Source organism: Aedes albopictus, chromosome 2 (genome assembly GCF_035046485.1).
Source record: "Aedes albopictus strain Foshan chromosome 2, AalbF5, whole genome shotgun sequence".
NCBI lineage: Eukaryota > Metazoa > Arthropoda > Insecta > Diptera > Culicidae > Aedes > Aedes albopictus.
In genome coordinates, this window is record NC_085137.1 from 353,631,663 (window position 1) to 353,648,454 (window position 16,792).

Consider the following 16,792-nt stretch of genomic DNA (forward strand, 5'->3'; position numbering starts at 1 on the left):
GTGTTGCAGTTTTCATCAACATGGCTTTTTATCGGTTGCCTTTACCGCATACTTCGCATGCGCTGTCTAGCGGCAAAGATGCGAACAAATAAGCACCAAATGTCAGAAATTTTCTCACATTCGTAAATAGAAATTTTTGCATGCACAAGCACATTACTCTTACTTATAATAAGGACACATTATATTAAACTACTTCAAAACCCTTAAATACTTGTGATAATTGACGTAAGTGATAACTGAGTTCAAATTAGTCACATCTCATTAGAATATAACAAAACGTGAAAAGTGGAACGAGGGCACTTCCAATGCCCATTAGTGCTAGAGCAAGTTTCTAGAGACATCTGCAGTTCCATGTGCTATACGGCCCTAGATAGGCACGGCGCTGCTGTGCGGACACCCTACCTACAGTTTGAATTATTACAGGAAAATGGCTCGAGGACACCAGAAAATCCAGTCGCAGCAGAAGGCGCAGGAAAAGGCCGCCAAAATGAAGAAGCAACAGGGTCATGGACTTAGCGATCAGATGAAGGCTGCCCAGAAAGCACTTGTCTTTTCCTGTGCTGTGTGTAAGGTAGGTAATTCCCACACTTTCACTATTGCGATTTTTATTTCTTGACTATAGGCATGCACAACTAGTACTGTTCAACACGTAGTGATGGTATGTAGTCTGCATTGGTCAACAGATTAACAAAAAAGCCGAGTTAGCAAATCGTTTCAAGGGTAGTCATCGAGTTTTGGATGTAATGTGGGCGGCAGCTAAGACGATATTATTGATAGCACCAGAATCTGCGGGAAGTTGATCACTTTTGATCTATTCTTTTCTATAAAATCCGGTACAATGCATATGATTCCAAACAAATATTGTTGAACATGTACCAAAGGGACCTCCATCAAGCTCCGTAAACAATATTCTGACAAAAAAACTACTACATTTTGTAAAACAAATATTTGAAAGGCCAAATTTTAAAGCTGTGAAGTTGATCAAACACTGACATAAATTTCTTAGGACTGGTGAATTTAGTGTTTTATTAACAAAATATAGTTCAATAAGTAACACGATTTCCCACATGACACGCCTAAAGGTATGAAATTTCATTGACAAATCGTCTGACTTTCGCGAAAATTCCAATTTTTTCACACAAAAAATAAATGTCTACATCAGGGTTGTTAACGTTAATCAACGATTAACGCCGTTAACGTTAATTTTTGCCAAAATCAACGTCAACGCCGTTGCGCTGATTTTTATGGCAATTAACGTTAACGTCAACGAAATGCGTTAAATTAACGTCAACGATACCGTTAATTCTAGCGTTACTTTCTGTTATGTACTTTGGGTTCTGAAAAATATGACTCATCTAAACCACTTTTTCAGTTGATCATAGTAGCCAAGCATACCTATGTCAAAAATTTTCACTCATTTCAAGTTATCATTTTGGCAAAGTCCAATCAGTTTGATTTCTGAAACGTAACTTCGTGGCCGTGCGGCTAGTTTTACCAACTGCATCGAGCTGGGATTCGATTCCCGCCGCGCCGCAGCTGTCAAGATAAGTTTTTGGCTGTGCCACTGGCTGGTGCATGTAAGTCCGGTGCCTGTAATGTCGTGCTTCTTTGAAGAGCAAACCTGGACTCAATGAACCTTTTGATGCTGCTTTACAAAACTTTTCAAGTTTTCAAGATATGTTTCTCGCATTATCTGGATATTAGAATGCAAGACAGAAAATTCCTTGTTGCTGCACTTCCGATCCCCAAACGCGAGAAATAATGTAAGTAGCAAGACTAAAGTCACCTTTAACTGAAATTGTTCAAATGGTGGTTTAAATATTTTGAATCATTGCGTATACTTCCTGAAAATTGAATTTGTTCTAGTTGTTTTTTTGACGTTTTTTCACTTATGCTTTTATTCAAAATGACCAAGGTCGCTGTAAATTCGTGAAACAACCCCATGAAAAGGCGCCCATATTAGTGGACTAATAACTCTTCGCGCACTAGGCCAAGTTCCAATATGTCGCTTAAAGAGTTGCCACATATAATATTGGGTTAGCTAATGGGTACGAAAGCGAACAATTGGTCAAAATGAATTTAAAGGTTCGCATGACTACAAAACAACTAGTAATATTCAAAAAAAAATGAAAAACAATTAAATGATTCAAAATATTTTCCATTGATGATTTCTGCATTTTAACTTATAGGAGATAAAAAATTGAGAAACTGGGAAGTAATGACTGGGAAAAAATATTGATTTCAACATTTTTGCCACCCAAGAGGTCGATCCACAATAGAAGAAATACCAGAATTTTCCGTGTGGGATTTAATATGCATAATTTTAGAATTATTTCATTATTCACGGAATGTAGGGGTCATCATACCAAAATGTAACATCTGCATAATCTGAGTTATTTCACTTTCGTTTAACCTTCCGTAACTCGCGCGGATGACTACCTGCATCAGCACCACGCTTATGCTGAGTACAAAAAGCAAGATTTTTTCAACGTGTTGTACAAAATACAACAGCGCGATCGCTCGAGGGTTAACTGCAACCAAACCTACCCGAATGCCCACAAATTACTTAAGTAGTTCAAGTTTTTTTCATGTTGGATGAAATTCTCTGAAGTTTTCAAGCACTAGCAGGTTTTTCTGCCACTGCCCCATTAAAAAATCAGCCTTACAAAAATATTCCACGAATTTGATAACTTTTCTCAACACTCTAATACACTCCCGTTCAAAAGTTTGGGGTCACCCCCTCAAAAACATGCCATTTTTTTAGGCCCATATCTCCGCCAATTTGCGTCCGATTTCAAAACCCTAGGTTTCATTCAAAAGATAATAAGTCAAAGAAACTTTGAACATGATTTAAAAGAAACTTTTTCAAAAAATTTTGTATGTAAACTTAACCCAAAGTTGCCAAATTTTCTAAAAAATGAATATAAACTTACGGCGGTGTCGCTGGAAGTTGGGTCGACCAAATTTTAAGATGAGAGCGGTAATATGACCCATTTTCTATTAGCTTTCAACTGCTTTTTACAGAACTTAGCTAAAAAATCTAGAAAAAAAGTTATTAAGTAAATTAATCCTTGATGTCATCGACCAAAAGTTTGGGGTCACCCCTCAATATGATGTATCGGCCAAAAGTTTGGGGTCACTATCGTAAAACATGGAAAAGTGATTTGGTGATATCTTCGTCATCTATAGTTCAATTTTAATTATTTTTGGCTCATTTCAAAGATAATTAACTAAATTTACGTTTGATGTCTTTAACTTAACGTATTTAACGATTTTTGTATATAAAAATATTAGGGGTATTCACCAAACAGATTAAATTGCTGCGTAAGCCATGATTTTCTGCTTATTTGAAATGTTTCATGATTTTGCGACTGAAATAATCGAAGATTGCCTTGGTGATCGCGACGTTTAATCAGTTTAATCAGTTTACGCTGTTAAGTGAATCCCCCTATTATGTAAAGTTAGCACATTTTACCACGCTTCAAAAAATGAGGCAACTTTACGTTAAATTTTAGTATGTAAATTTCAACAAATATGTGTGGTTCAATGTATATGCAGTAAGTATCATTCATTTTGTTTCAAATAAGCCAAGAAGAATTGAAATTGAATGAAAGATGACAAAGATATCAACAAATCACTTCTCCATGTTTTACGATAGTGACCCCAAACTTTTGGCCGATACAGCATTTTGAGGGGTGACCCCAAACTTTTGGTCGATGACATCAAGTATTAATTTACTTAATAACTTTTTTTCTAGATTTTTTAGCTAAGTTCTGTAAAAAGCAGTTGAAAGCTAATAGAAAATGGGTCATATTACCGCTCTCATCTTAAAATTTGGTCGACCCAACTTCCAGCGACACCGCCGTAAGTTTATATTCATTTTTTAGAAAATTTGGCAACTTTGGGTTAAGTTTACATACAAAATTTTTTGAAAAACTTTCTTTTAAATCATGTTCAAAGTTTCTTTGACTTATTATCTTTTGAATGAAACCTAGGGTTTTGAAATTGGACGCAAATTGGCGGAGATATGGGCCTAAAAAAATGACATGTTTTTGAGGGGGTGACCCCAAACTTTTGAACGGGAGTGTATGTATAATTTTAAACAAATAATAAAACTTGCTGCAATCACATTTATTAATCAGTATTTTTTTAAACATATATATATATATACATATATATATATGACATATGATGCTTGGAATATCTAATAAAAAATATATTTACAAAGCTGAATGCTCCCAATCGATCAAATTTAGTTATTTTGGACGATGATATCATCAAAAATTATGACCCGCTCAAATGCTCAATCGATTTTCAATCGAATACAGTAATTGGGTTTTTGAATTGAGAAAAATGTATCGATTTTTTGATTTTATACGAAAGAGCAACTTTTTCTGCGCCACTATGATTTTTTGCAGATTTTTAGAACGTTATTTTGGTACCTATAATCAATTTCAAAGAGACTTTTCAAAATCACCTTTTGACAGCTGGGTAACTGTTTGACAGCTCCACCCAGTACAAAACGCGACGAGGGGTGATTCGACAAATCGCTCCCATCTTCTTCTTCTTCTTCTGCATGGCTCTACGTTCCCACTGGAACTTGGCCTGCCTCTCTCCAACTTAGTTTTCTTAGAGCACTTCCACAGTTATTAATTGGAGGGCTTTCTTTGCCAGCCATTGCATGAATTTGTATCTTTGAGGCAAGTACAATGATACACTATGCCCAGGGAGTCGAGAAAATTTTCCCGACCAGAACGGGAATCGAACCCGCCGTCTCCGGATTGGCGATCCATAGCCTTAACCACTAGGCTAACTGGAGACTCCATTAATCGGGGGGGGGAAATCGCTCCCATACAAACTTCGAATTGATTTTTAAACAGGTTCCCGGGCACCAAAATTCATGAAAATTTGGACTTCGGCTCATTATGGCATGCAGATTCAGAATATGGAATTATCTCAACACCGCTAAAGAAGCCAATTAACGTAAGATTAACGGAGTCGTTAACGTTAAATCAACGCTCAGACTCTACATCAACTTTTAATCAAACCTAAGTTCCTACCATGAATGAATAAAATAGTTTGGTGAATCATCCTGGTTTAAAAGACGTAGATGAATGATGTTCTTGAAAGACAATCTTTCATCAGCATTACAATTGAGTTGTTTAGGGGTATCCGGATTTTTTCATTATCGGAATTTCCGCCCAAAAATTAGTCGAAATCCTAATTTACATAATTTTTGGAGTCTGGGAACTATTTTTAAAATGGATTTAAAGTTTGTATGGGGACAATTTTTTGGTCGGGTCGAACTGTCATTTTTATCGATTGAACTGTCATTCAATCCACGAAAATCAAATTGGTTTTGTTTTTTTAACCATCAAAACAAAGGTATTAGAACGCAATAAAATCACGTTGTACTCAGAAAAATGAGCTCTTCCGATTAGGCTATAGAAAATAACAATATTTTATTCACTAAATAACCCAATTATTGGTAGTTTCTGGTATTACTTCTTAATGAAGCTTGAAATTTACTATATTGCCACCAGTGTTTATGGGCTAAACGGACACATATGGTTGCTATTATATTTTCACCTAGGTTTTTGAGTCTAATTTTCTCGACTTTATAAAGGGTTTAAAAGAATTATTGGGATTTTTTTCAGGGATTCCTTAACAAATCTGAGATAATCCTCTACACTGAGAATACTCATCTTAAGAAGGTCATGAGTTTGTCTTATGAAAGTTTGACATAAGAAAAAGTTTCGATTCCATAAGAAATACTTATGAAATCGTTTCATAAGACATCTTATGAAATATTTTTGCGGAAAAAGAAACGTCGCAGTCGGGAATCGAACGCGTGCTTTATTTGCGCGCCCATCGACACTTTGGAAGTTTACAAATATCTTCAGAAATTCTTCCCAAAATCCGTCTAGGGATTCCTTCAAAAAATCCAGGGAGAAAGTCTTCCATGAAATCCTTCAGATTTTTCCCCAGAGATTTCTTCAGATTTTTCTAAGATTTTTTCGGAAATCGTCCAGCTGATTTTTTTAGAAATTCCTTGAGGGATTCCTTCAGGAGTTCGTAAAGATTTTCCTTCATTAACTCTTCTAGGGGTTCTTCCAAGATTTTGGAAACTTTAGCATTGATATCTTCCCGAATTTCTTCAGATTCCTCCAAAGATTCTTTCATTAATTCTTCCAGGAACTTCTCCAAGGTTTCCTGCAGAAATTTATACAGATTCCTTCAGGAATTGCTCGGTGTATTATTCTATGCATTTCCTCTAAAATTCTAATAGGGTTTCTTTCGACACACTTATTTTTTATATGCCGAATCTCGGCATTTTTTGGCATTTTTTTGGCTTTTGCCGGTACCGCCGACTGCTCATCAAACTTGATTTTCAACGAGATCTCAGCAGAGTTGCTCTCTGTCACTATCAATGGTAGGCGAACCGCCGATTTTGATAGACTGACTGCGATCCAAGTCGGCGTGTGCTCTGTTGAGTCACCGTCACTTTCCTTTTTCCATCACAACTACTGTATTGATTGTGATGGCGGATAGATATCACTGATAGGTCATCTTTAAAATTCGTTTAAAAATCAAAATAAACACTTACCGTGATGAGATTTGAATATGTGGCATAGAATAACAAATTTTGCATGTTAATCATTAAAAGTTTAGCGTTTTGGCTTAAATCGCCAAAATATCAGTTCACTTGCTATGATAGTGCTCTGGAGTTCGGGTCAATATCAAGTCGTTGCCGTGATAGTGATAGTGACGGTGGTGCAAAATCAGTAGTCAACTGACATGACTGATATTTCGCAGCTCTGGATCTCAGCAATTGCATTGATTGTTTGCTGAGATCCAGGATTTTTTTTCGGGATTCAGCTAACAAACAGTATAAATCAGTGTTTCTCAAACTATGGGTCGCGGGCAGATTTTTGGTGGGTCGCGAAATCTTGCCGGCGTTTGCATCTCTTAGATCATATTAGGGATTTCTCCATGGATGTTTTTGAAATTCCTTTTGATATTTTTCTAAGAGTACCGTAAACCGGGGTCAAATTGATCTCCGGGTCGAAATTGATCAGACGTTTTTCACATAGTTTAAGCATACTCTGTATAGTTTCCTTCCAAGTATCGTGATGTAGGAATCCTATACTAAACGATACATATATGGAAACTATTTAAAAAATACTTTATCGAACAGAAAAACGTCTGATCAATTTCAACCCGGAGATCAATTTGACCCCGGTTTACGGTACTTACAGATACTTATCCATTAGTTTCTCCACGTAGGAATCCTTTCAGAAACGCGTGCACGATTTTTATAAAGGGATTTCTTCAGCAAAATCTCCTTTGATATTTTGGGAAATTGTCCTTCGATTCCTTTGGTTATAACACCAAAGATTCTTTTAATAGTTTTTCCAGCGATTTCAACATGAATTCCACCAGATTTTTTCGCAAATTCCTTTAGGAATTCATTTTTTAGGTTCGATCACCAATTCTCCAGAAATTCCATCTGAATTTTCTTTGGAGGTTTCTGCAGAAATACCTCCAAAGACTCCTCAACTATTCCAGGTATTTATTCAGAATTTTGTAGAGAATGAGATTGATAGTGATGTTAAAAAAAATGTTTAGGATGGCAACTAAGAAAGGAACACAAAGTATGGATAGTTAGAACAATTAGCAGGCGGTGATTTTCAGCAGAGAAAATAATTGACAGTTTTGTGACAGAAATTGTAGGAGATAGACGGAGAAAATACAATTTGAAAAGATTAAAAAAAAGCGTTCTCTTTTCCAATCCGGACGCAAGCCCTTCCCCCCAGGATAATTGATTCCGCCGTATTTCGTGATAATCCACTGGGTCACGACAAATTTCAGCATAAATTTCTTCAGAATTTTTTTTCAGGTTTCAGAAATACCCGTAGGGATCTCTTTAAAAACCCTTCAGGAATTTTCGCAGGGATTCTTACAAAGATTTATTTTAATTGCTCCGGTGTTACCTCCAGGATTTTTTTAAGATTCTTCAAGAATTATTCAATTTATTCCTCTAGAGAATTGTGTTCTTTTAGCGCAATTTCGTTGTTAGAGACTGTTCTTTTTTGTTTGGGAACAGAGAAAATTCACAAGCAGTTTGTAATTACAGAGCTTTTCTTTAAAAAAAAATAGTCCCAAGATTGAATGGATTAAGCATATTAATAATTCTAAATCATATTCCAACGACAGGATTTTATTTGTTGAATGCTCCTTAGAATATTTTTCTATTCGATTCCCCGATAGTTCCGCTTGTGGTCTTAACCGACTCTAATCAGCATTGTTGTATCCAATTGGTTACTTACGCTGTCTCCGATTCTGACCATCTCCCTGTAACATTTTAAATTTCCCATGATCCCATGACTCAGCTATTATTGACAACGAACTGAAAATTGTGATCCATCTTGAAAACGTGAGAAGACAATTCCGAGATCCTGCATTGAAAGTAATTTGGCAGAATCATCGGAAGCATGAGCATGAGCATGAGCATAAGATGACCGTACAATTCGTAGTTGTTACTCCGTTACTGACCAGAACAGTCAACATTGCACAGGGAACCAAATGGATGGGGCCTGGGTGTAGCTTTCCATCCTCAATGTGCAATTTTGAAGGTTCAAAATGTTATATTGTCAGTACCGGCGCCGGCCACGTCCTTACGGTCATCGGGGAGGGGAAGGAATGTTGGTGTGACATCCGTTGCTACTAGAGACCGTGTGTACCTCCGCATCCCCATGGTTGTCACAGGAAGGAAGTTTGTTAGTGGGAAGGGAAGGGATAGAAAGTTACATAGATCTGGATTCACATTGGTGAGTGATGTGAGCTATGCAACCCATAATATGATTTAGTCTTCCGTCAGCCGGCTGTCGGAAGAATACAACAATTTTGTAGTATGTTTGTGTATTAAATTTAATTATATACCGGGTATGAATAATTTTTAAACCACGCTTATGTCGGATCAACTCGTAATAACGCACGTTTTAAGCTTATCGTTTCTCAGTCAGAAAATAAACTGTATGCAATTCCGTTTAGTGTTAGGGTATCGTGCCACTTGGGCGGTGGCCTCTATATTCGTCTGTTTGCCACCATAACTCAGTCAATTTTGAACCAATTGACTTGAAATGCTGTACACGGGTAGATACTATACCTTTCTCACTGCATTCCAATAATTGTGTCAATTGGTTCAAATTTGACTGAGTCACAGTGACAAACAGACGAATATAGAAGCCACCGCCCAAGTGGCGCGATTCCCTACTGCCAATGCTGAAAAGCCGAAACCCGCGCCGTAGCTTTACGAGAAAACTGGACAACTAAACAACTAGAATCGTTGCTATTGAGTTTCACCTATGTTCTTGTATTACTTTTTTTTTCGCGTTCCCGTGTTAATAAGATTGCGGATAATAAAACCGTTGTACATATTTATTATCCGCGAATGTTCGCAACGCGTAATATAAGTTGAAAATGTGATGAACAAAAATACATTAACGTAAATGTTTGAAAAAGAAATCGAAATTATGGAACTCGGCCCGAATAAATCGACGCGGAAAACGTGGTCTAGTTGTCACTGTATCGTACGGTAATCTTGACCTTTCTAAAGAAAGAGATACTTCGCCGTATTGATCGCTGATTGCCTGCTTGTAAATCTGAAATAGAAAAAAGTATTAAATTGTGATACGTTCTCCACTGTTATATTTTTGTAAATTGTTATTTATATAGGTTAAATTTACCTCCATCCCTCTGAAACAAACCGTATATTAGCAGTGAAAAATAAATAGAATAAAAAAATAAATAAATAAATAGTGTATAAAAGTACACCAAATCTTGATCCTGGAATGTTCTTGCATTTAAATAAACCAGGCTGGTAAATAGCAAGATCAAAACTTGAAATGATAGATCTTACACCGTAACGCACCATTCCAAGGTGATCTACCCACGTTACGGGAGGAAGAAATACGGGCGGCGGCGGGAATCGAACCGAGACACTATCATGGTGATACACGGTATCCTGCGCTCTAACCAGCACGGCTATAACTGCACATAATTTGGCAGAATCATCGGAAGGATTTAAAAAACCGTGATTAATCCACCTAGTGGTGATAGCGCCTTTCTCGTCGAATATGTACGCATGATGTCGACGTAAGCCGAAGTGTTCCTGAATCCTGAGAATACTTTATTGAGAAAAGCAAGAATTTTATCAAAGCCATTATCGAATAGAAAAACTTATTGATGACGCATATTCCGACGTTATGTTCAACGTATAGGCAGAGCTTAAAAATATCAGAGCTCTCAGTTGACTGCTTGACCACCTTCACTGTCATTGGAGGCCAATCAATATGAAGACGATGATTACAAGCTAAGATATAACCTTTTTCACAACCACAGATCACTTTGGGGTCGTCGACAAAGTTTTTTCTGTAGACTTCAGGCTATATTTTATTATCGCTGATTACAAGATCCATGTAAAATTGAACAAAAAAAAATGCAAGCAAGTGAAATTTCCCAAACTAAATGCCAATAAAATTTCAACCACATTACAGAGCGCGAGGGCGCAACCAGTCACATCAGAATTTTGTGTAGTAACTTTAGGCGCCAAAGGGGATTGAAAAAAAATGTTCAGGGTTGTTGCGATTAAATTTTAATTTTCCCATACAACGTTGACTGTAAGGATGAGTAGGAATCTGAAATGGTGTGATTTGAAGAGTTCTGAGATCACTTTAGTTTTGTCATGATGAAGAGAACAATTACACATATCTATCGCTTGCTATGATTTTGCTCACTTTCGAAGTTCCGGCAAAGCACCCAAAGTTGGTTCTGTAATACTGCTGGTAGTCTCTAATGTGGTTTGAGCCTATTTTCTTGCTAATCGGTAATCAGGTTATCAAAAAAGCCGCGATTTGACGTGTGGTATGCATTAGTTTGGTTAACTTTTGTATATGGCCACTTCCGGCGGGACACCCGGAACCACAAACACTACCGGTAGTAACTTATGTAGTCTGTGCCTATTTTCTTACTAACCGTTCATCAGGTAATCGAAAAGGCCGTGAATTGATGCACCGAATGCATGAGTTTGGTTCAATTTTACATTTTACCACTTACGGCGGGACATCTGGAACCAGGACAGTACCAATTGTCCCAAATATGGCATGAAACTAGTTTCCTCTAACTGTTCACCCGATTTCCTAGAAAGCCACGAATTGATGTGTTACATGCATGGGTTTGGATCATTTTTACATTTTACTAATTCCAGCAGGACATCCGGAACCGGTTCTGGAACACTACCGGTAGTCTTTAATGTGATCTGAGATTATTTTCTTGCTGACCGCACTTCAGGTTATCGAAAAAGCCGGTATTTAATGAGCCGCACGCATGTGTTTAGTTTCCTTCCACATTCGTCCACTTCCGGCGGGACATCCGGAATCGGTTCTGGAACACTACTGGTTTTCCCTAATGTGGTCTGAGTTTTTTTTGTTAACCGTTCATCAGATTACCTAAAAAGCTGCGATTTGATGTGGTTTGGTTCTCTTTTACATTTGACCCATGATTTGACCACTTCCGGCGGGACAACTGGAACCGATTCCGGAACATTACCGGTAGTTTCTAAGGTAGCCTGGTTCTATTTTCTTGCTAATCGTTCATCGAGTTTTCGAAAAAGCCGCAATTTGATGTATTGCATGCATTACTTTGGTTCACTTATGTATTTGGCCACTTCCGGCAGGACACTCGGAATTGGTTCCGGAACACCACCGGTTCAGATATGGTCTAAGACTCTTTTCCTGCTTACCGTTCATCAGGTTATCAGAAAAGCCGCAATTTGGTGTGTCGCATGCATGGGTTTGGTTCACTTTTGTATTTGGCCAATTCCGGCGCGACACTCGGAACCGGTTCCGGAACACTACCTGTAGTTTCTAATGTGGTGTGAGCCTATTTTCTTGCTAACCGTTTATCAGGTTATCGAGAAAGCCGCGATTTGATGTGTCGCGTGCATAGGTTTGCTCCACTTTAATATTTGGCCACTTCCGGCGGGACACCCGGAACCGGTACTGGAATACTACCGGTTCAGATATGGTCTGAGAGTATTTTCCTGCATACCGTTCATCAGGTTATGGAAAATGCCGCGGTTATATGTGTCGTATGCATAGGGTTGTAGCATTTTCATATCTGGCCCCTTCCTGGGGTACCGGTCCGGAACACCTAAATGGCCATAACTCCGGAACGGCTGGACCGATCCGAACCATTTTCAGTAGGAAACAATGGGACCAGATTCCGCGTCGAATGAACCGCCGGTCATTAAAATCGGTTGAGGTTTACTGCCAAAAAGTGATGTGAGTTTTTTGTACACACACATACACACATACACACATACATACACACACACACACACACACACACACACACACACACATACATACACACAGACATCACCTCAATTCGTCGAGCTGAGTTGATTGGTATATGTGACTCGACCCTCCGGGCCTTCTATCAAAAAGTCATTTTTGGAGTGAACATATAGCCTTTCCAGTACACTTAGTGTACGAGAAAGGCAAAAACGTTTCACAGTTATATCCCGGGTCTACTGCCCTCGGACGCATAAATGTCACATGTTACAATTGAAAAACACGAGAAAACGCATTTGAAGTTTGTAGGGTGACAATGGGTATTATCGGCAGGTTTGTTCTCTTCGTCATGGGGGGTTTTTGTCAGCCAAATTGCCTGAAACTTGGCCATATAATTCAGCTTAGTTGGGAAGGATTTGAGACCAACTCTGAGTTCAATAGGTTTCAAAAAACCCCAAAGACGAAGAGAATAAAACGGCCGAGAATAGGTAATTTCCCCTATATAAACTTTGGCGATTGTCGCATTTGATTACGGTCAACGCAATTCAACCAGTGAAATGTAAATAAATTCATATGTTGACAAAATGTTTCAAAATATTATAAAGTGACCAGACGTCCCGCGTTTCGCGGGACAGTCCCGCAAATGTCCTGCGACAAATTATGTCCCGCGAAATGTCCCGCGTTTGTCTCAAATCGTAAAAATGTCCCGCGTTTGAAAAAAAAATCAACAAGCATTTAAAATATTGTAGTAACTTCAAAGCCAAAATAGTCAAACCGGTTTTGTACAAAGAACAAATGACATCAAACATATTAACGGAACTTTCAACATCAGAGTTCAAAAACTGAAAGATTTTTGCGAGAAAGTACATGAAGATTCTGGGTTACAGTAAAGTTTGAACTGTTGAAAGTTTTTTTTTCGAATATTTGGTTGATTTTTATACACAGTCCGGCAGCATCATTTTGCAGTTCGGTGAAGGAAATAGAGAGTGACAAGAGTACAATTACAAAAGTAGTAGACGAAACTATCTCAAGTTCAAACTTCAGGGTTGAAAACTACTTTTATTACTATGTAAGTGCGCACTGCGCATAGTCAGATGAAAAATCTGAAGGGAAATCGTTGCCCGAAGTTAAAATCTTTCCAAACCCAATATAGTAAACTTTTGTGAGTTCTTCCTTCGGAAAAAAAGTAAAGCGTGGGTCCCGAGATGAACTAGAAAATCTCGTTAATACAGTTAAAAAAAATAAAAAAAACTTGTCGGAAATTTATTTTGACTGTGTAATTTTTTTTTTCAAATGGGTGAATATCAAAACCATCATTGACTGGCAGGCGGTTCGAACGAGTACGCTCGTAAGTTAAATTCATCCAATAAGTTAATCAATGTTGACAGAGAAGTATCTGAGCTACTTAGGGAAATAGTACGCAAATGACAAAATTGGACAAGCAGAAGCTAAATTGGTTAACATTTTCAGGCACTTTGAGGGTAATAATAATCTCAAAAAAATGTAGAGTTCACGTCATGCTTGTCAGGCAAAAATGTTGTAATAAACGATTTTTGTTTCAGTTGTGTACGAAGTTTGAACCACCTTAATTTTAATTTTGAAAACAGTTGAGTTGAAATATCAAAACCATTTTTGACAGCTAGATTTAATAATCAGGTTTCTTTTGAAGACTGTAGAAACATTTTTATGAGTTTGTCTCACTTCTGCTCACTACTTAGAAAGATATGCTTGGTAGAAGAAATGAATGCTTCGTATTCTACGAACAAAAAAAAACGCTACGTATTCGTTAACAAAAAAAAAGATCATGATTTCACCTTATTATGCATCTTTCCAAATTAATGTCCCGCGTTGGAGCTCTGATCATCTGGTCACTTTAAAATATGACGTATCAAAATATGACGTTTGACGTAAAAACCTCACAAATGTCGAAATGTAACATGTGACATTTATGCGTCCGACGGCAGTCTAGGGGTTTTTGTAAATTGACAAAAAATAAGAAAAATCCACCGAAGCCTTTTCTTTCGCTGAAAGAGGATAACAAAACATTATTGACCAATTTGTTATTGAGAATTGGAAAAATATGTAAATTCCGGGTGGTGAAGGAATTTGGTATATACTGCCCCACTCGTATAACCATCCTTTTTGAAAAAATAGGAATTGAGAAAACGGCATTTGAAGTTTAAAGAGGATGGGTATTCAATAACGGTAACTTAAGTGATGAAATATCAAATGGGACTGATATGCGAGTGGGGCAGTATATTTCCATCCAAAAACTTCCAGAAAGCTACTTACGATTTGTTGGTTAACAATATTGACCAATGTTTTCAGTTTGCATACTTGTTTGAAAGTTTAAGAAAGCTAAAGTTGTCTATTTATTGTTCCCCTAGCAGTGTCCAAAGTCGCTCCTATCCACTTCTATAGGCGAGGGTTCCAATTGATGTATGAACAACTTTTTTGTTTATAGATGGATTTAGTTCAAATTCATCTTATATAGGGTGGGGCGGGGCAAGATGGGTCGCGGGGCAAGATGGGTCAGTGCCATTTTCGGGCGCATTACTCATGTTTTGATTATGTTAATAATTTTGTTAGATGACCAGCATGAATATACAAAAGTTTGGGACATTGATTGAGAAATTATTCACTCTCATTGGAAATACAAAATAAAATGGTTTTTTGCCATTTTTCTTATGCGATACATTCCATATATTCTCCATATAAACGGCCGCGGGGCAAGATGGGTCACCTTCAATTTTGAGCGTATTTTTGGAGCATTCAAAAGTTATTTATTTTTTATTACAAGACTATCTCATAAATGACTTCAATCAAGCGGAATAAACGCTCAAAATTATAACATAAAATTATGATAATTTTTTAGTAAAAACATCGATTTTCAAGTCGCCTCAGGACCACTCAAATCGTAAAGTTTTTTATATTCCAAATAAATTTATAAAATGTTTACTAGTAGCTCTTGTTTACTCAGTATGGGTATGGAGCATATTTAAATGTGTAACAAATCTTATATTTTGACGTTTTTCGTTGAGAAAATGTTAATTACTTAAAAGGTGACCCATCTTGCCCCGCACTTTTTTCACGGTACAAAATCGATCACTTTTTAAAACTGCTTGTTTAACATCATATTTTGTATTAAATGAACTTTTTATCGACTTTTAGCATAGCTAACTAGTGTATTAAAGAGTAGCAGACGAATACAAACCAATACGATTTGTATTTACGAAGTTATGGCGATCCATCCTTATGCGACCCATCTTGCCCCGCCCCACCCTACAATCACTGATTTATTTTTTGTAAAATTTGTAGCAAAAAGTCCACAACTCTGGGAGTTATAATGTTGAAAAATTATGAAAAAGTTTAAAAAGAAGTACCACACGACGGTATCGCCTTTGATTGAAATAAAACTCATTCCCTCATATCAATTCTCCAAAACATCAGATAAACTAAACTCACTTTTTCCTTCCACATTCCAGTCTCAAATGCCAGACCCCAAGACCTACAAGCAGCACTTCGAGAACAAACATCCCAAATCGGAACTGCCAGCTGACCTGAAGGATGTATAACGCAACTGCCGCCTCAGCCTTGTCGTCAGGGTGCAAGTAGCCAGCAGCCAGCAGCCAGCATGCTAATCATTCTTGTTCATTTACACGTAAAAATGATTCTACAAAGGCCCATTCTGCGAGGACTCTCTCTCGATATAAGCGCATAAGACGGTGGTCCCTCTGTCCGAAGGGAATCCGATCGAGAACTTTTCTTCACCAGTGATTGACAATGGATATTAGCGAGAGGAAAAAAAGAAAACAAATTATCAATATTATTTATAGCATTAATAATATATCCACTAAACATAGCCGTTAAACAAGTGGTTGTTAGCAAGCAGTTCTCCAAGATGGTTAAAATTCTTTCGACAACAGTACCATAACCACTAAAAGTCAAACGAAGTTATACATATTAAATGGTTGGAGTAATGTGTAGCAAAAATTTTTAAAACTCTGCATCTCTACATTTTGTTCAATAAAAATACTATTATTGAGTTACCGTTTTTTTTTATTCAGAGAAACTTTTTCGTTCAATTAAATACAACATCGCTTTTCATTAGGGAATACAAGGCGACATACGACAGTATCATCGACCACTTAAGGGCGAACGGGACGGTCGAGGAAATATCCACCATTGCGCAATTGCTACTAAGATGGTAATCTCAGATTCTACTTCATAATTTGCAACAAAAACCTATCATTGTGTATGCTCACTTGCAGTGCATATGCTGATTGGTTTTCAGCATCTTCAGTGCGATAGAACTCGAGATTACCATCTTCAAAATCGCGAGGCAAATTTTTAGAAAGAGAGGCAAGATAGAAAAAAATAACACGGCGTCCCGTTTCACCTTAAGAGTTACGCACAATCGTGGATACTCTATACTC

General features: G+C 37.4%; 3 protein-coding genes across 3 annotated transcripts in view; 1 reads left to right on the top strand and 2 right to left on the bottom strand.

Annotated features, from left to right (window-relative positions):
• The window catches only part of LOC109416657 (uncharacterized), a 325,658-nt gene that overhangs the window by 43,012 nt on the left and 265,854 nt on the right, over nt 1-16,792 (bottom strand). The window lies entirely within an intron of this gene.
• The window catches only part of LOC115263253 (uncharacterized), a 52,183-nt gene that overhangs the window by 6,534 nt on the left and 28,857 nt on the right, over nt 1-16,792 (bottom strand). The window lies entirely within an intron of this gene.
• LOC109416014 (zinc finger protein 706) lies at nt 68-16,024 on the top strand. Its single transcript, XM_029866320.2, has 3 exons — nt 68-225; nt 424-571; nt 15,842-16,024. Exons 2-3 carry the CDS (start codon nt 428-430, stop codon nt 15,929-15,931), a joined length of 234 nt encoding a protein of 77 aa, XP_029722180.1. The 5' UTR covers nt 68-225; nt 424-427; the 3' UTR covers nt 15,932-16,024.

Excerpts from the sequence above, each read along its gene's own strand:
- LOC109416014 (XM_029866320.2), top strand. The coding sequence starts at position 428 with ATGGCTCGAGGACACCAGAAAATCCAGTCGCAGCAGAAGGCGCAGGAA. Across the intron at positions 572-15,841 it reads TTTCCTGTGCTGTGTGTAAG|TCTCAAATGCCAGACCCCAA; the intron begins GTAGGTAATTCC and ends TCCACATTCCAG.